Source organism: Balaenoptera ricei, chromosome 8 (assembly GCF_028023285.1).
Source record: "Balaenoptera ricei isolate mBalRic1 chromosome 8, mBalRic1.hap2, whole genome shotgun sequence".
In the NCBI taxonomy this organism is placed as follows: Eukaryota; Metazoa; Chordata; class Mammalia; order Artiodactyla; family Balaenopteridae; genus Balaenoptera; species Balaenoptera ricei.
The window spans coordinates 21,050,199-21,070,509 of NC_082646.1; the positions used below are offsets into that span (position 1 = coordinate 21,050,199).

Sequence of the window (20,311 nt, forward strand, 5' to 3'; positions counted from 1 at the left end):
ATGTTTGTCAAGATAATTTGTGTTCATTTTAGCTCCCCTTAGTTTCCAATTACTAGTTCACTAGAAGGTGCATATGTCTGAAACTCCGAGTGGGAGTCCCTGGATAGAAGAAATGGGGCTTCAGTTACCCCAGTCCAGACCTTAGTAGCCCTTTTCACAGCTTGCAAATTAATTTCATCTTATTGTCTGGAATAAGCTCTACAATGAATTACAGAAATCTGTTTGGGAAGTTGCAATGACTAATAAATCAGCAATTAGTTTTGCATGTGGCATATTAGTTGTGCGATATTAGAAAACCTCTCATTCAAAATTTGGCCCATAGCATGGCAGACCCCTAGCACATATTTACTCTCAGTATAGATAAGCACATATTCACTAACTCAGGGGGCTTGTCTCCCAGGAGCTTCAAAAATCCTCTACCTGGAGTCCAGAATATGGTAGCCCTTAGTTTATACAGGAGATCTCTTCCCAACAGATGAACAGCATTAAGGGACAAGAGAGGCATGTTCCTACAACAGAGGACCTATTTGCTCAGGAATCTCAGATGAGAAAGAACAGGTAGAAGGTTGTCCAGAGATACCCACAACTTATATGTTTTTCTGGATGTAGGTGAAACAAGAGAGGTCAGTAGAAATTGCAGAATACATGCATGGTTCCAGTATCTACAAGAAAGGACAGGAAAATATTAAGGCAGGAAAAGGAAATATATATAAGGCTTTTCCATTCCCAGCTCTGAAGCTCCTCTATTAAGTCAGTTTTGCTCATTAGTTTGCACCATTTGCTAATTGTTTCCTGTCTGATTTCAAGCAGAGAGGGGGTGTCTTCTGATGGAGATGGTAGAGTTTCATAGGTAGCATCCCTTGTATCTTCCTCAGTCTCTGGCTGCGTTCCTTTTCCCAACATCCTATCTTCTTACAATAGTAACGTACTGACTTTTCATCGGCAAGTCCTATCTTATTTGTTGGTAGCCCCAGAAAAGTATTTGCTCCCTGTGTGAATAAGTAGGCAGGTAACACTGCAATCTTGAGTTTCTTTTTGTCTTCACCTTTCTCCATTTTTTTCCCCCAAACTGGATTACTGTTGCCAATACCTGAGAAACTGTCTATTTTTTGACAGACAGATGCCTTTTCTCTTACTTGTGCTTGCAACAAGGCTACCACAGAAGTGGAGAGGATTAAGAGTCTATTCTGATCCACCCCCGTATCCATGCCCATTCATTTAGAAAATGCCTTGGTGAACCACTGATGGAAATCGCTGGGAGACTCATGCAGCAGCAGCCCTGCAGCTTCTCTCAGGCCACCTTTTGCAGAAAGACTGCAAAGTCTGCCATCAGCAGTGCCTCGCAATGGGTGTCCTAGGTTTGAGGAGCAGCCAGAGTTGTTGCAGAAGGTGCCTGAAGCCATGACACTCCACTTGCCCCATCACACCTGTTCCATTAGTCAAGCAGACTCATCCAAGGCCACATTCCTTGGATGTTACAAGTCGGTGTCCAGCCTCACACACAGGGCTGTAAACTGAAAACATGCTGTAGAAAACCTCGGCACATTTTTGCAGATCTTTCCAGGGCACTGGAAAATAACTCTTAAGATGGATATCAGCTAGGGGAAAGGGATGTGGTACCCTTACCACATCTGATCCACCCAGCAGTACTGGATAACTTCTAAAGGGTATTTGAATCCCTGTAGCTCCAAAGGGAGAAGGCTGATTTTCTCTACACTGAGATGAAAACTAAGTTGGTTTGTATGGCACTATAGCTTCAGGTTCATGTTGCAATTTAAAAGCCTGACTCCTTTTGTTTCCCCTTCCCTCCAAGTTACCAGGGAAACCATTTGCCCACCTGATGCCTTCATTCTAAGACAGTTTTCTTATCCAGATTTTCAGACTCCTTGCTCCTTCCTCTTAATCATTTCTGCTTCCCTAGCTATGTTTTGCATGTTGAGTGCTGTAGGGGGAGTCTTGGAGGTGGACTCCATATCAGAACATTCAAATAAGGCCGGCAATTCTCCCTCTTCCAAAGGGAAGTTATCCCCGGATCCTGAAGTCCTTGGGAACCATCTGTCCAAGAAGCCATCATCTCCTCTTTCTAGGTCCCAGATAAGGCAAAGAAGGGTGAAGAGGCGTAGAAGGAACAATAGCCGAGAAGTGTTGAGAACCTGGAGAAACAGAAAGGTGCTTTCAGTTTCTCAATCTCTTCCTTCAGTTTTTTTAATTCATTCTTACTGGCTGTCCAGTTCATTCTTTCGTTTATTTCCTGAGATCCAGAGATACCAATAATCCTTTTATTTTAAGTAGGGTTTTTCTAAAAATCTGTGTCAGTATACCAATTTGTCTACTTCAAATGAGCCTTCCTCTGGCCATTGCAAAGCAGGATTTTTATAAACGTGCCTATTCACAACATGACAGAGTAAAATAAGCCCTTTAAGAAAGAGACCTGCTGGCAGGCTCCTTATATTTTTCTACATTAAAGCCAGTGTTGAATCACACGCAAACTTCAAGCCTCTATTACCCATTTTGCTCAGCAGGAACTCAGAATTAGCGGTGAGAGCTCGGCATTTTCCCTGGGAACCCAATCCCACTGAGCCAAAGTAGTCAAAGGAACACTTTTAGCAAACATCCAGGGTCTCCAACCTAATCAATGGTGGCTCCAAAGCCTCTGACACATTCACCAGCAGAAGGACTCACTTGAGGTATACCATCCTTGTTGCCAAATTGTTGAAATACCAAAGAAATGGAGGCCCACAGGACACATGCCAATTCATAAATATAGAACTAGCTGTTTTTACTTCTGAGGAAAAAAAACCCTAAATGCATGCAGATACAGCCTGTAAGGTGACTACAGAACTATAATGAGTTTTCTTCTCTATTTATGGAATTAGAGCTACAGTTCGTAAACATCATCGTACTCTTTTAGTAAACACTCAACAGACAGTTAATTTGCACCAGTAGCTACATTGTGCTCACTCTGACATCCTGTTTTTCATAATTTTTGTTATCAGGCTTACTCTTTTTATAATTCTTTATCAGAGCCTCCTACCCTTGCCCCTTATATAGTAACCAGCACATATGATTAGTCACATCCTTCAACATGCCTCCTAAGGTTAGGTCAAGTTCAGTCTCCCCCAGCCTCTCCCCGTCTGTAAGTCCCACCTGCACTTTGGAGCCACCTGGTAAGTTGTCTGCTCAGACTTTTACTGTTACTAGGGATGATTCTGGGCCTTGGCAGCTAGCAGGGACTTCCAAGACAGCAGCAACCATTCCAGGGATTTCCTAGTTGGTATTCATTTGTTTGGCCTGATCAGGAGAGGATTGGCTGGGGAAGTATTGGACACCCAGGGACCAACCCTACACATCCCCACTTGCCTGCTTCTTTCTGTCCCACCCATAGAGGAGAAGACATTAGCCTGCCCCCACGTGAGATCTGAGGCTGGGCCAACTGCTGATTGCTTTAAATCTGATTTCAAGTTACTGTGGGGTTTTACTCTACCTGGATGTGGAATTACTATGTTTGAGAGAAAACATGCCTTCACCTTTATAAAGTATTGCCAAATTGCTCTCCTGAATAGTCATACCATTTATACTCCCACCTGTAATGTATGAGTTCCTACTTTCACACATCCTTGGCAACATCTGGTGTTTGCAGACTTTTATTTTTTCCAGTACGATGGGTGTGAAGTGGTGTCTCACTTTAGCTTAATTTGCATTTCTTCACTGTTGAGCATCTTTTCATATGTTTGTTGGTCATTTGGGTTTCCTCTCTTGAGAATTCACTGTTCATATCTATTGCCTTAAAAAAAAAAAACTGGTTACCCTTCTCAATGTATAGGAGTACTTTATGTATTATGAGTACTAGTCTTTATCAGTCCTATGTATTGCAAATACCTTCTTCTAGGCTATGGCATTTTTACTTTTTTATGGAGTCTTTTTCATAAAGAAGTTTTATGTGCTCAAATGTATCATTCTTTTCCTTGATAGTATATGATTGTGTCTTCTTTAAGAAGAATTCCCCTATCTTGACATGAATGTCTCCTTTAATTTCTTCTAAAAAGTTTTACAGTATTTTCATATTTAAATCTTTGATCTATATACAATTTATTTTTATGTATGGTATGAGGTAAAAATACAATTTTATTTTTTCCACATAAATAATCAATTTTCCTAGTACCATTTATTAAATGATCCATCTTTTCATCTATCTGTAATGACACTTTTATCATTTATACACACGTGTATGTGTGTATGTGTGAGAGAGAGAGATCTTAGGCTCACTTGTCTGTTATATTTTTTCTGTTTTTTAATTTTTGCCAGTAAAACACCGATTGGATTTCTGTAGTTTTATGCACAAGTATTGATAGCTAGTGGGGAAGTTCCTCCTCTTTTGTTCTTCAGAATTGCTTAACTGTCCTTGGCCTTTTATTTTTCCATACTAATTTTAGGATCAGTTTCTCAAGTTCCATAAAAAAACCCTTTCAGGATTTTTATTGGGATTTCAGTACACTTACAGATTAATTTGAGAATTGCCATCTTCATACATTGAGTCTTACCATCCATGAAAATGGTATATTGTTCCTTTCATTTAGGTCTTCTCTTACTCCCTTTAAAACAGGTTTTCAATTTTCATTTTCTCTATAAAGCTCTTGATATCTTTTCTTCTTTAGATCTGTTTCGTTTTTGTTACTATTACAAATGGCGTCGTTTTTAAAATTAAAATTTTAAATTGGTTTACTGGTATAGCAACACTAATCTTTAATAACATATTGTCAAAGAACATTGTATGATAGATTCTTGATGTCTGTTGAAATCTGTTCTGTGGCCTAGTGCATAGCCAATGTGTTCTTGTTCCATGTGTTCTTGAAAAGGTTTTCCCTTTAATTTTGTTCAGGGTTTTGTATATGTCCATTAGATCACCTGTAATCGATTATTCACTTGTCTGTATTCTTACTAAATGTCTTCTGCTTCGCCTGTCAATTAGTATGATTGTGGATTTCTTCACTTCTTCTTGTCATCCCGTGATCTTTTGCCTTACACTGAGTTCACAATTATTATAGCTTCCTTGTGAATTGTTCCCTTTTTACTATTATGTAATAACTTTTTACCCCTGGTAATGTTTCTGCCTTAAAATATATTTTTTTATGATATTAATAGAGTTTTCTGTTGGTTTATGGTATGAGTAAGGTAGCAGTTAAGGATGTGTTTAGCTGCAAATAACAGAAAACTTCACTGCAGGTTTTTAAACAAATGTCGGGGAGGTATTTTTTCTCAAATAACAAAATCAGAGATTGATGTGGATCCATCAACGGTTGATATGGTTCTATTTGCCATTCACAATGTGGTGCCTCTTATCCTCTTGCTTGTGTTCACCCTAGGAGGTTTTGTGGGAAGGGTGTGCAGGGCTGTGGGCAGAGGGGAAGAGCGGATAATGGGAACAACCTGTTGTCAGTGTCGCACATGGTATAATACCTGGGTTAGCATCTGTAGAATCTTTGTCCCATGTTTGTAAGTGGTTTGCTGTTTACACACAGTTTATGAAAGTTCTTTAGTTAGAAGATGGAATCTTCTCTTGCTACAGTAAAATGTGATGGTTGTCTTTACCAAGTGAAGTCACCTGGAAGAATATGCTTATGCAGTCCTCTCTTTAGAGCCAGAAGCAGTTAAATTCTTAAGTCTCAGTAAACCAAATGTCATAATGACTAGCAAAGCATAATACATTTAGATCTCAAAGCATTAATGCAAAATAAAAATATACTTGGGTCTTAGCAAGTTGAGTTTTGTATTTAGGAATAATTAGTATATATATTCTCACAAGAGAATGCCATCATTTTTTTATCTTTTATTTTTTATAAATTTATTTATTTTATTTATTTATTTTTGGCTGCGTTCGGTCTTCGTTGCTGTGCACAGGCTTTCTGTAGTCGTGGCGAGAGGGGGCTACTCTTCGTTGTGGTGTGCAGGTTTCTTATTGCAGTGGCTTCTCTTGTGGAGCACGAGCTCTAGGGCTCTCGGGCTTCAGTGGTTGTAGCACACGGGCTCAGTAGATGTGGCTCGCGGGCTCTAGAGCATAGGCTCAGTAGTTGTGGCGCATGGGCTTAGTTGCTCCGCAGCATGTGGGATCTTCCCTAACCAGGGCTCGAACCCGTGTCACTTGCATTGGCAGGCAGATTCTTAACCACTGCACCACCAGGGAAACCCCAGCCATCATTTTTTATATTTTTCCAGAAGACTGCTTAAATTTCAGTATTTTCCATGAAACCTAGCATCACTCTGTGTCATTTGCTGGGGCATTGTTGAGGCCATCAGGTATCCCTTCTTTCCAAGAAAATGTGCCTCAAACTCCCCCTTCCCTTATCCCTTTCTCTGAAACTTTCAGTGCATCTGATTTCACCTCTAATCTTGCCCCAGACCATTAGGACAGGTCTATGGAACATAAACAGTTTCTGAGGTTTGCATTTATAGCCTTCAATACCTATAAAGCAAGTTGGTCTATTTCTGTTTTGTCCTTCAAACATGAGTAGTCATATTTAGATAGTTTTAGTGCTTCCCAGGGGACCACTAGAACAGTATATTAATATACCTAATGTTTGATTTGTGCTAGAAGTTAACAGAGCATTTACTTACCTTATTCCATTCAGTGCACCTTAGCCCAAGAATAAAGAATGTCTGTCTCCATTATAGATAAGAGTGGAGCCTTCAGTGCTCAAACTGTAAAAAAGTGTACTTATTGCATTCAAAGCAGCAGACTGTTTCTTTTAAAACATTAGAATAGTGTTACTTTGAATTATTAGGTTAAAGTACACAAGCAGAGCCTGGTGCTAGATAAATATTTATTGAATGACTACACTTTTAGTTGGGCATTTTCTTTTAGGCACTAAAACTGCTAATCCAATTTTGAATGCCCTTTTGTCATCATTAATCCTTGTGCAACACAATATTGTTAAACAGAAACCAGGTGTCTTTTCACTGAAGGACGGAAAGTGTTTCTTGTATGAGATTAAGCATTGAGTTTTTCACTTGAGTGCATGTGTGTATGTTGTTTTACATTAGTCACCTGATAAATTTTGTGCATTGCTGAATCACTGGATTGAAATATACACATACGAACTCTTGAAAAGGAAGAGTTTTTAGAAACTCTTAAGTATTCCATTCCTCTGTTTTTACAGAATTTTTTTCCTATGTGACTTCTTTTTTACATTTGACTGAAATTACTCTCACTGTGGCTGAGGCCCATTTTTCCCTCTTCTATCAAAACGAGCCTGTATCTTTCTAACTAGTTAACCTTTACAACCTCACATTTGAAAACTCACTTTTCTTTATTCTTCACTCAGTAATCATCCCAGTTTGCTTTTTGTTCCTCACAGATTTTCCACTCCTCGGTTATCTTAATGTTTCTCTGAGCCATAATACTCTATCTTAAATTTGAATTTCTTATTAATATTTTAATTATGTTATCACATCTGTTTACAAATTTGAATTAATGGAGTCAAATTTAGGTTTTGTTGTGTTTTAAGTGTTCTAAAATAATCTTTTAGCCATGGAAACAAAGAAGTCTTTTCCTGCCGAGGAATAAAATTAGCAGTGGATTGGTTTTTGGAAAGAGGCCACAAGGATGTTACCGTCTTTGTTCCTGCTTGGAGGAAAGAGCAGTCCCGACCTGACGCGCTCATCACAGGTGAGCCCGCAAGCTTCCGTGTGTACCTGAGCCAGTGTCTCGCTGAATAATCTGTGTGTCTGCTTCTGTTTACTAAGTTTGTGTGACTGCCACATTCACTTGGGTGGGACATTAAAGTTATTTTCGAGTTTAAAAACTATTGGGTTATGTTAACTAAACAGTAATTCTTGCTACATAAGCCAGTTCTTCTTTTTTTTAATTTGGAAACTTTTTACTTCAAATTTTGTAAAAATTCTGACTTCTAGAGACATGCTAGGAGTCAAGAGACCTAGATTCAAATTCCAACTCTGCTAGGTACTGTCCATGGCACTTTGAGCAGCACACTGACCCTCTTTGGACCCCAGTTTTCTCATCTGCTGTATGAAATTAGGTGGTAATCAAATTCTAGTGACTGCAGATAAGACCTGTGAGATCCTGGCAGCATGCTGTTTGGTGTCAAGTAGAGGAAATGACTCGATCCCAATAAAGTATCAGTATTTTGCATTATCTTGTAATTTTTAAATGTATGAGTTTCAGGCAGAGGTGTCCCCTGTAACTATTAATTATTGCTGCCCAACATTTTGCTCAAGTCAGTGATTCTCAACTGGCATCCAACCCTTCCCTCCCCTCTCTGCCCCAACATTAACAAAACTGAGGAACCTATGTGAAGAAAACAACAGCACTTGTCAAATCAATGCAATCCCTATCAAATTACCAATGGCATTTTTCATAGAACTAGAAGAAAACATTTTACAATTTGTATGGAAACACAGAAGGCCCAGAATAACAAAAGCAATCTTGAGAAAAAAAAAAAAAAACAGAGCTGGAGGAATCAGGCTCCCTGACTTCAGACTATACTACAAAGCTACAGTAATCAAGACAATATGGTACTGGCACAAGAACAGAAATATAGATCAGTGGAATAGGATAGAAAGCCCAGAGATAAACCCATGCACCTATGGTTACCTCATCTATGACAAAGGAGGAGAGAATATACAATGGAGCAAAAACAGCCTCTTCAATAAGTGGTCCTGAGAAAACTGGACAGCTACATGTAAAAGAATGAAATTAGAACACTCCCTAACACCATACACAAAAATAAACTCAAAATGGATTAAAGACCTAAATGTAAGACCAGACACTATAAAACTCTTAGAGGAAAACATAGGCAGAACACTCTTTGACATAAATCGCAGCAAGATCTTTTTTGACCCACCTCCTACAGTAATGAGACTAAAAACAAAAATAAACAAATGGGACCTAATTAAACTTAAATGCTTTTGCACAGCAAAGGAAACCATAAACAAGACGAAAAGACAACCCTTAGAATGGGAGAAAATATTTCCAAACAAAGCAACTGACAAAGCATTAATCTCCAAAATACACAAACAGTTCATGCAGCTCAATATCAAAAAAGCAAACAACCCAATCAAAAAATGGGCAGAAGACCTAAATAGACATTTCTCCAAAGAAGACATATAGATGGCCAGCAAACACATGAAAAGATGCTCAACATCACTAATTATTAGAGAAATGCAAATCAAAACTACAATGAGATATCACCTCACACCGGTCAGAATGGCCATCATCACAAAATCTACAAACAATAAATGCTGGAGAGGGTGTGGAGAAAAGGGAACCCTCTTGCAGTGTTAGTGGAAGTGTAAATTGATGCAGCCACTGTGGAGAACAGTATGGAGGTTCCTTTAAAAAACTAAAAATAGAGCTACCATATGACCCAGCAATCCCACTACTGGGCATATACCCAGAGAAAACCATAATTCAAAGACAGACATGTACCACAATGTTCATTGCAGCACTATTTACAATAGCCAGGACATAGAAACAACCTAAATGTCCATCAACAGAGGAATGGATAAAGATGTAGTACATATATACAATGGAATATTACTCAGCCATAAAAAGGAACGAAATTGGATCATTTGTAGAGGCGGGGATGGACCTAGAGACTGTTATACAGAGTGAAGTAAGTCAGAAAGAGAAAAGCAAATATCATATATTAACGCATATATGTGGAATCTGAGACAATGGTATAGACGATCTTATTTACAGAGCAGAAATAGAGACACAGACATAGAGAACAAACGTATGGATACCAAGGGGGAAGGGGGGGGTGGGATGAATTTGGAGACTGAGATTGACATATATACACTATGATACTATGTATAAAATAGATAACTAATGAGAACCTGCTGTATAGCACAGGGAACTCTACTCAGTGCTCTGTGGTGACCTAAATGGGAAGGAAATCCAAAAAAGAGGGGATATATGTATATGTATAGCTGATTCACTTTGTTGTACAGTAGAAACTAACACAACCTTGTAAAGCAACTATACTCCAATAAAAATAAAAATAAAAACAAATGGAGTGACCACCCACCATGTACCCCAAGGGAAGATTATTTTATTTTTATCTATAATTATTAAATTTTATTAAATTAGAATAAGAATCCATAGACAAGTTATGGTAGAGCCCAGAGCCATGGGATCAGACCCTAGCCTATATACACTGTAGCATGGGAGGGGTGGGCATAATTCAGTCGGCAGTACCAAGACATTGGATAACTCTTTGGAAAAAATATACATATTTAGATCCTTATCTTACACCATATAACGCAGATGGTTGAAGAATTAATTGTCAAAAATCTCCATTAGAGATTATAAATAGTCTTTGAATGGCTGGGGAAGACCTTTCTAAAATTAAAATTTTTAGAAGAAATTATGAAGGGAAAGATAGATTTAATTGGATCAAACTTCTGTATTTTGGGACGTTCTCTTAACAATGAGAAAATTTTTTATTTGCTGAAGAAAAAGTACAACAAATAAACAAAGAATCCATGTCCTGAACATATAAAGAGCTCCTACACACTGATAAAACAGTATATAATTGGTAACATAGTAGGAATAGACAGTTCATGGAAGAATGCAAGTGCCAAATAAGAGGGAAAAGTGTTCAACCTCATTAGTAATTAAAGAAATGAAAATTTTAGGGCTTCCCTGGTGGTGCAGTGGTTAAGAATCCGCCTGCCAATGCATGGGACACGGGTTCGAGCCTTGGTCCGGGAAGATCCCACATACCGTGGAGCAACTAAGCCCATGTGCCACAACTACTGAGCCTGCGCTCTAGAGCCCGTGAGCCACAACTACTGAGCCCGCACGCCTAGAGCCCGTGCTCCGCAACAAGAGAAGCCACCTCAATGAGAAGCCCGCTCACCACAACTAAGAGTAGCCCCCTCTCGCTGCAACTAGAGAAAAGCCAACGCGCAGCAACAAAGACCCAATGCAGCCAAAAATAAATAAATAAATTTATTTAAAAAAAAAAAATGAAAATTTTAAAAACTTATTTTTTTACCCGTCAAATTAGCAGAGATTAAAAAACTGATAATACTCAGTGCCCGGAGGGAGTTACTCCTATACTGATGTGGAAACGTAGATCATTACAACCTTTCGGGAAAAGTTTGATCTTAAAATGTAAATACTTGGATCTACTAGTTCCCCTTCTAGGAATAATTCCCCAGAAAATAAACAGAGGTACAGGCAAAGATTTTTGACCACAAATACATCCAGTACAATATTAGTTAGGAAAAAAAAAGGAAAAAAAACCATACATTCATTAGAAGAATGGCTCAATAAATAAGTATATATCTATATGATAGAATATGTAGTATTAGAATATTTAGGCAAAATTTTTAATGATCTCAGGAGGTGCTCTCTTATGTCAAAGGCAGAATTTTTAATGATCTCAGGAGGTGCTCTCTTATGTAAAAGGCAGCCTTTGTTATTGTGTGTGTGTGTGTGTGCACATATACATACATACATACATATATACACATGTGTATAGAAGGAAAAAAATACACAGAAAATGATTAGAAGGAAATATGCCAAAATATTAACAGTAATTGCCTCTGGGTCATGTCCTTATGAACTCTTATTTTCTCCCTACTTCTTACTTTTTCTTACTTTCCCAATTTTTTACAGGAAACTACAATACGTTAATAATCAGGGGAAAGATAAACTGAAAAAGAAAAAACAATATTTAAACATGTAAATGAAAGCTTCTTGAGTGTGAAAGGAATATGAGATCAAGAAGAAGGGAAAATGGTAATACTCAGTGTGAGATGTGGCCGAGTTTAGTTTTTAAAATACCAGCACGCCAGGTCTCTGGAACTCATCAGTATGCAGTTTACTTTGTAAAATGTGTACCACTGTAATCAGAGGTTGTTAGGTGTTTTCTCCCCCAGGTAATAATTCTTTTGACTAAAACCCTCAACCAGATAATGCCTGGTAAATTGAATAGTCCAGTCTTTTTTCACCATACCAAAAAGGAAACTTGATAAGAAATATTTTAAAGTTCTCAGATATAGATTCAAACTAGCACGTTAGCCAGGCTTCCATTGATTGAACATATATTTAACAAGCAAGCACGAGGCTATGTATCAGGTACTGTGCTAGGAACTAGAGATTCAGTTAACTTACCAGCTAGACTGAATTCATATTTATTTAGGTTAGGACTATTTATTTACTTAGGTTAGGACTATTTATTTAGGTTAGGACTATTTATCCTATTAATTGTTGATAATTAATTATCACTAATTTTCTTCCTAATTAGTGTCCTTTTAACCTCCTTAGCTGGTAAAGAAATGCAAATTAAGCAAGATGGTGATAACTATTGGGCCACCACCTCAGTCCTCCAGTCACTTCCAGGACCCAGGCATATCCTGCACAAGTAAACACAAATAAAGGGCCACGGATTATGCGTGAACAAGGACAGTGAATAAACTGGAAGCCCTCAGAATACACATCTTTAAGTAGCTGACATATTCCTTTCACAGACATTTATTGCGGATCTACTGACGTGCTAATATGTCCTTGTGCTGAGTGCTGATGGGCACACAGATAAATGAGCCGCCTGCCCTCAAAATGTTTGTTAGGGGGCACACAGAATAACTATAATATGGCAAATCCTGTGGCTGAGACTGGGCTTTTGATTTTGTATTGGTCGTCTGTGATTTTCAAAAGAGATCAATAATTACATGCATCTATTAGGCAAAATCAAGTTGAAGGACACAGTGTTCATTGAGAGCTTGCCCGGCACTCTACTAGGTGCTTTTACGTGTGATAACTCATTGACTCCTCACGGCCTACAAACTGCATTTGAGGACATGACGGAGCAGGTTCAATAAGACCACGATTGCCAGATAGAGAAAGTGGCAGAACCTGAGATTTATCCACGAGTTGCTGACTCTGACATTCATATTTCTTCCACTTCTACTCTGCTGCTTTTCTAAAACAAAGTTCTGGTCTTAATGAACTCATTTGTCTGGAACATCATGAAATCTGTATGCCAAGCTGACCCAGGTCACTCTTCCTTCCCCCACACCCTGCTCATACTTCTCTTGTGGCGATCACAACCCCTGCTCTCCCAGTTTACAGGCTCGTCCAGCCCAATAACTGAGGCCTCGTTGAGGAGAAAGCGTTCTTCATCTTGAGGGCCATTGACACTTAGACAGCACATAGCATAGAGTAGGCATGTAGTGATTATCCGCTGAAAAGAGATTTTTTTTTTTTAAATTAGTAACTCCAGTTAATAAGCATTGAGGAGAAGAGAGCCTTTTTTTTAAAAAAAATCATGACGTCTGTCAGCTTATACCCAGCACTCTGTGCCAGAATTTACAGGGGTGGGAAGTCAGGGAGTGGAAAAGCAAAAGTAGGAGGAAGGCATGGTGAGGAGAGATTTTATCATTAATCAAAATATGAGTTCTGGCACCTTTTTTTTTTAAACCACTAACAAGTCAGTAGAATTAGAAAGTACTGAAAGAGTGTGCCCACCAAAGAGAAAATGGACATTCCCGTACATGTCCATATTTAATCAGTGGCTGTTTTCCCCATATAATCACTTCTAATTTCTTATTCACTCAGTCCAGCCCCACAAGACTGCTGGCCTTTGTTAGCACCTGCTTCACAGGAAAGGACACAGAATGCAGAATGGCCACGTCCAGAACAACAGTTCTGACTTCACTGCCTCCTTCCTTTTTGAAACTTCTGCATCTTAAGACTCTTCCCTTTGCTACCTCCACCTCTTCTACTTTTCAAACTCTCCCACCATCACATCCACTAGTTAGAAAAACAGCACTACAAAATAAACAAATTCGGGGGAAAGAATCTGTTGCTCACACCTGAACCCAACACAACTGCTTCATTAGGATGGCGTAGAGCTAGGGATGTGTGAGAAGTTGGTTCACAGTGTAGAGCTGGGGGCTCCAGCTATCAAGCAAAAGCTTTATGTAATGAAAATCAGAATTTGCTCAGTCATGTTCAGGTTTTATGCTTTTAAAATTTTAAACTTTTCATGTTTTTCAAGTTCACTTTTTTGGCTATTTTTTAAACCTTTTTAATTGAAAATCCTGAAGAAAAACTATTACTGGGAGTTACAAATTTGCTACATCTACAAACTGTAAATCATAATCCCTAATTAAGTGGTTACAGGTATCCAGTTCATGCTATACACACTCACTTTGTATGAAGGTTGCGAGATGTGTTTTGTATGTACTTATTACTGAAATTCTACCCTGATTATTCCTGCAGATCAAGAAGTTCTACGTAAATTAGAGAAGGAGAAAATCCTGGTGTTCACACCGTCCCGGAGAGTGCAGGGGAGGCGAGTGGTGTGCTATGATGACAGGTTCATCGTGAAGCTGGCGTTTGAGTCGGATGGTATAATTGTATCCAATGATAACTACAGGGATTTGGCAAATGAGAAACCAGAATGGAAAAAGTTCATAGATGAGCGACTGTTAATGTATTCATTTGTCAATGACAAGTAAGTAAAACCACTTACTTACAGTAACACTGCTTCCCTGAAAATATAACTATCCCTGGGCACCTGCTACAGAAGCCCTCTCTCTTTGCCACTGACCAGACATAAGACAGTTTCTTCCGACCACTGATGTCCCCACTAATCCTCAGTGAGAGTAAGAAAATGGCAGAGTCCTGCCTCGGGAGGCCCTGCGTGAGTCACAGGCTGCCCTTCCCCATAAGTGACTAGCAGAGCAGGTCTTCTGCGGCTGAGTGACCGGGAGTAGCTGACACAGGGCGACTGGCCATCTTCAGAGGATGCAGATGTAGAACATACTGACTGCTAGAACCCTGCCTTTTGAAGTCAACTTAGAGCATTGAGAGCTTACTTAAATATACGATTTTTTAAATATATGATTTTTAAAAATTTAAAGCAATATAAGGCTAGTCATGATTAAGTTGATGAATGGACAGGTGACATGAACAAGATTGTCTCCTGAGAAATAAGTACCCAAGGATCAGTGCACCCACACAGTTCAAACCCATGTTGTCCAAGGGTCAACTGTATTTACAAATATGTGGGAAAAGCTCACCTGTTGATCATCAAAAACGCAAACTCAATCTACAAAGAGTATATTTTTTCACCCATTTAATTCACAAAATTAAAAAACATTTTTGCATACGCCTTATGCCGTTAAGAATAAAGTTTGGCATGGTTTAGCAGAAGTCTTACAAATACCCTCTCAAGCCAATAATCTCATTTCTTAGAGTATATAATGAGGAAAAAAGGAAGCCCAAATATGTTCATTTCTGTATATTTATAATTGCTAGACTTCAAAGGCAACTAAAGGTACTATAGAGAAAACAATTAAATTGCAATACATCTCCTAGTGGAATATTATTCAGCTATTCAGAATTATGATTATGAAAGCTGTTAAGAAACATGGAAAAATATTTATGTTAAAAAGACAAAGCATAAAATTACATCTGTGTTTGTAAAGTGATATGTACATACAGGAAAATGACTAAAATGCAACACGTAACTGGAAAATAATTGTGTTAAGATTGTAGGATTGAGTGATTTTGTCTTCTATTTTTAAACTTTTCGTGTTGCCATATTGTTTTTATAATAATATTAAACATCATAGTTGCTAAGTGTTATTACTCAGGCATGTTGACACTCCCTTAAGAGTTCAAACGTTATTCACATTTTGTGGGTAAACACTTGGTTTATTTCATGTTCAAACAGTGACATAACTAGTAGTCGAACTCTGCAATCATAACCTTGTTACAGTATTCATGCCATGAATTCTTGCTTCCATTGGACAATCAATCCAAAATAATAAGTTTATTTCCTTAAGATTTTTTTCTATCTCAGCTGAGAAGTACCTAGGGGAAGAGAATGAATGTGGAATTAGACAAATTGAATCTTGACTAGGCCATGTGAACGGAGATAAAAATACTCAGTTCATCTAAGCCTAGATTAGAAAAGTGTATTCATCTGTAACGTGGAACGAATACTTCAAGGGAACATTGTGAGGATGAGATGTAGTGACGTGTGCAGGGTGTCCGACATGTACTAGGTGTTTGGGTCGTTTCAGGTCTTGCCGTTCCTCTCTCCCACCTCTACCTTCTGTCCCTCAGCTGCTCCTCCTGGCGCCCACCTGCCTCATATTGCTTCACAAGATTAACGTTCATAAAACTTCTCCTAAAATGTCATTGTAGTCATTTTCTAAAGTCCTTACAAAATCCCAAGACTAAGAAAAGGAAGAATTAATTAGAACATGGTAGGCTCAAAACTCACTTGAATTAAAACAAATACAGGTTCAGCTTGAAACATTTTAATTTTGTTTTCATTAAGAAAAGAAAACTTCCCGTACTGATTTTTTTTATCCTATAAATTTTTTTTTAAATTTATTCATTTATTTTTGGCTGCGTTGGGTCTTCGTTGCTGCACACGGGCTTTCTCTAGTTGCGGCGAGCGGGGGCTACTCTTCGTTGCGGTGCGCGGGCTTCTCACTGCAGTGGCTTCTCTTGTTGCGGAGCATGGGCTTTAGGCACACGGGCTTCAGTAGTTGTGGCACGTGGGCTCAGTAGTTTTGTCTCACAGGCTCTAGAGCACAGGCTCAGTAGTTGTGGCACATGGGCTTAGTTGCTCCGCGGCATGTGGGATCTTCCCAGACCAGGGCTCGAACCCGTGTCCCCTGCATTGGCAGGCAGATTCTTATCCACTGCGCCACCAGGGAAGTCCCTATCCTATAAATGTTGAATCAAAATACCTGGATTAAAATTTCAAAAAAATACCTTGGGGTGAATAATCTTTACACTCTGTCTTTAGAATTAAATTGTCAGCCTCCTACTTAGGTATAATTTTGTATTATATCCATGACAGGTTCATGCCCCCAGATGACCCTCTTGGCAGACATGGCCCAAGCCTGGATAATTTTCTGAGGAAGAAACCTATTGTTCCTGAACACAAAAAGCAGCCTTGTCCATATGGTAACTTTCTTTATGAGTATTTAATATATGCCTTTAGAACACAATATGTTGTTAAACTTTTGCTATTAAAAATAAATTTTGGATGGCATATAGTATGTGGTTCTTTTGAATGTAATTAAATTTAAGAAAAAGTCTATGTGAAAAAAATTATTATTTTTACCTAGCTGGGTTCAACGCATATGCATTTCCCTGAATTAAAACATGGTTTTGGTTAACTCTACATGAAGTAAGTTTTCAGGTAGATAAAAATTTGGAGTTCTTTCATCTAGCTACACATCAGATTAGCTTGGTTTTGTCACATCACGGCAGTACATTGTGTTCTGCAAAACAGAATGTCCTACCTGATTGCAGAGTCATAGTGGAAGAGAAGAGGCAGGTAGGAATTAAGGACACGGGGTATTAACCAAAACTCTGGAGGTGATTGTTACTCATTCAGCCAACTTTCTTATTGCTCTTGGTAGTGCCAACGGGGGAAGACTGAAAGGCGGCATTCCTCAGAAACAAGTAGCGGAGTAGCAGTGAGCACAGCTCCCATTTCTGCCCTTGTTTCTTCCTCACATTAAAAGAGCAGTGCCACACTGGGTGTCCAGGGTCTGGTGGAATGAATGGTCCTTTGCCTAACTGATTTTACTCTTCACAGGAAAGAAGTGTACCTATGGACACAAGTGCAAATATTATCATCCGGAAAGGGGCAGTCAGCCTCAGCGGTCAGTGGCTGATGAACTGCGTGCCATGTCTAGAAACACAGCAGCCAAAACTGCAAATGAAGGAGGACTGGTGAAAAGCAACAGTGTCCCCTGCAGCACTAAAGCCGACAGCACTTCCGATGTCAAGCGAGGTGCTCCAAAGAGGCAATCGGATCCAAGCATAAGGACTCAAGTCTACCAAGACCTAGAGGAAAAGCTTCCCACCAAAAACAAACTGGAAACCAGGTCTGTACCTTCCTTAGTTAGTATACCGGCTACTTCTACCGCAAAACCCCAAAGCACTACATCGTTAAGCAATGGCCTTCCATCTGGAGTTCATTTCCCACCTCAGGATCAAAGACCACAGGGACAATATCCTCCAATGATGATGGCAACCAAAAATCATGGAACGCCAATGCCTTATGAACAGTATCCAAAATGTGACTCGCCTGTCGACATTGGGTATTATTCCATGTTGAATGCATACTCAAATCTGAGTGTCTCAGGCCCACGAAGTCCTGAAAGGCGTTTCTCCTTAGACACAGATTATAGGATAAGCTCTGTCGCCTCTGACTGCAGCAGTGAAGGGAGCATGAGCTGCGGAAGCAGTGACTCGTACGTGGGGTACAATGACCGCTCCTACGTCAGTTCTCCTGACCCACAGCTGGAAGAGAATCTGAAGTGTCAACACATGCACCCTCACAGCCGCCTTAATTCTCAGCCCTTCCTGCAGAATTTCCACGACCCCTTAACCAGAGTGCAGAGTTACAGTCACGAAGAACCAAAGTACCATCACAAGCCTCCTCTCCCACATCTGGCCGTGCACCTGCAGCACCCCGCCGTGGGGGCCCGGTCCAGCTGTCCCGGCGATTACCCATCTCCTCCGAGTTCAGCACACTCGAAGGCACCACACCTAGGGCGGTCCTTAGTGGCCACGAGAATAGACAGCATTTCTGACTCTCGGCTGTACGACAGTTCTCCTTCCAGACAAAGAAAGCCTTACGCCCGCCAGGAAGGGCTGGGAAGCTGGGATAGGCAGAGCTACGGGGTCGACGTGTACGGCTACCGGCAGACTTATTCTTTGCCTGATACCTCCACGCAGCCGTGTTACGAGCAGTTCACCTTCCAGAGCCTCCCTGAGCAGCCGGAGCCCACCTGGCGCGTCCCGTACTGCGGGGTGCCGCAAGACCCCCCCAGGTACCAGGACAGCCGAGAAAAGATTTATATCAACTTGTGCAACATCTTCCCGCCTGACCTTGTGAGAATTGTCATGAAAAGGAACCCTCACATGACAGACGCCCAGCAGCTGGCTGCAGCCATTTTAGTGGAGAAATCACAGCTGGGTTATTGAAAGATGATGCATCTTTGTGGTGTTTAGTAGTTTTTTGTTCAGCTCAAATGCTGAGGGAGGTTTGCTACAATAGCACATGTGATCTCCTTCTCAGCAAGGAGGTTCTATAGTATCCATTTATGTGAAATACTGTATCATGGAATCTGTATGTATAGCCCCACATAGTGGAAGTATCACGGGATTGCTTTACATTCAAACTTTTTTTTAATATTTCCTTTTTAAAGCTATATCCTTGGCTGGAAGTTTTTCCAGTTTGATTTATTAGATGTATCTGTGATCTTTGATATTAATCTTTGGTGCATCAGGGGTTTATATGCAGCACTTTTTATCCTTGTTTCATGTTTTATTAACTTGGTGTTTGTCTATCAATTGCAAGCAATTACAATACCCTCAGAATGTTGAACATTTGACTAGACCTAGCAAACTATTTTTTCAAGCCAAGCATAATTGGAATCTTTTACAGCTTTTTAAGTTATTTTTATTTGGGGAACGTGGGCTTCTTTGTGCTATAATCATTATTTATAGAAACAAAGATATACTACAGCACTGACTTTATATTTTAAACAAAATGAAAGTTACCAGTTTATGTTGAAATGGGTAACAGTATATATTAGAATGATTTACAGTATGGCACTTTTCGTTGTTTTACTTTCGTTTGGATTTTTTGTGTTAAGTAATTTGTTAATTTAATATGGTCGATTTAAAGGAAAGCAGATGCAATCAATGGAAAAAATTGTTTCCATTTTTTTTTTTTATAAAAAAGGCAAAAGCCATCAACTGTTACAGTTTAGAGCTTCGTTATCCAGCTGTGATGTGCTTCTGGACAGTAGAAATGGAATTGAATTCCTAGACTTCCATTAACCCGTATTTTTTAATGTGTTTGTCTTTTTGTTTTGGGGCACAACAATACTGGATAAAATAACCCTTTTGCAGTACTTGCCTGTTTTTAATGAATCTAATTATTCTCAATGCAACTTTTATATTTAATATACCCTTTAGCTTTCCTGCTATTTATCAAGGCTGGCCTGAGGTGGTTTTCTGTGTTGAGGATATGTAACATTTATTGATACTGCACTATAGAAATGGTGATGCAGGAGTTGTAAATGGTAACTTAAAATTTTTGTAAGATACTGTATATTTTCCATTTTCCTGAAGGTAGTTTTTTGGGGGGGCCTGTTATATTATTAAGGCCAGATTCTTGCCACAAATAGTGTAGTTTTAGATACAGACTAAAGTCTGTTCTCGTATTAGTAAGGGATATTTCTGGTTTCAAAGTCATGGGTTTTGCTGAGCGTGGATTCGTTTCTGTCGCTGGTT

General features: G+C 39.3%; 1 protein-coding gene across 2 annotated transcripts in view; it reads left to right on the plus strand.

Annotated features, from left to right (window-relative positions):
* Nucleotides 1-19,486, plus strand: part of ZC3H12C (zinc finger CCCH-type containing 12C) — a 63,537-nt gene extending 44,051 nt beyond the window's left edge. For both annotated transcript variants that reach the window (XM_059929327.1, XM_059929328.1), the window contains exons 3-6: nucleotides 7,524-7,663; nucleotides 14,249-14,483; nucleotides 16,851-16,957; nucleotides 17,598-19,486. In XM_059929327.1, coding sequence (XP_059785310.1) covers nucleotides 7,524-7,663; nucleotides 14,249-14,483; nucleotides 16,851-16,957; nucleotides 17,598-18,994 — 1,879 coding nt within the window. In that variant the 3' untranslated portion in view covers nucleotides 18,995-19,486. The remainder of the gene's footprint in view (nucleotides 1-7,523; nucleotides 7,664-14,248; nucleotides 14,484-16,850; nucleotides 16,958-17,597) is intronic.
* The last annotated feature ends 825 nt before the right edge of the window (nucleotides 19,487-20,311 follow it).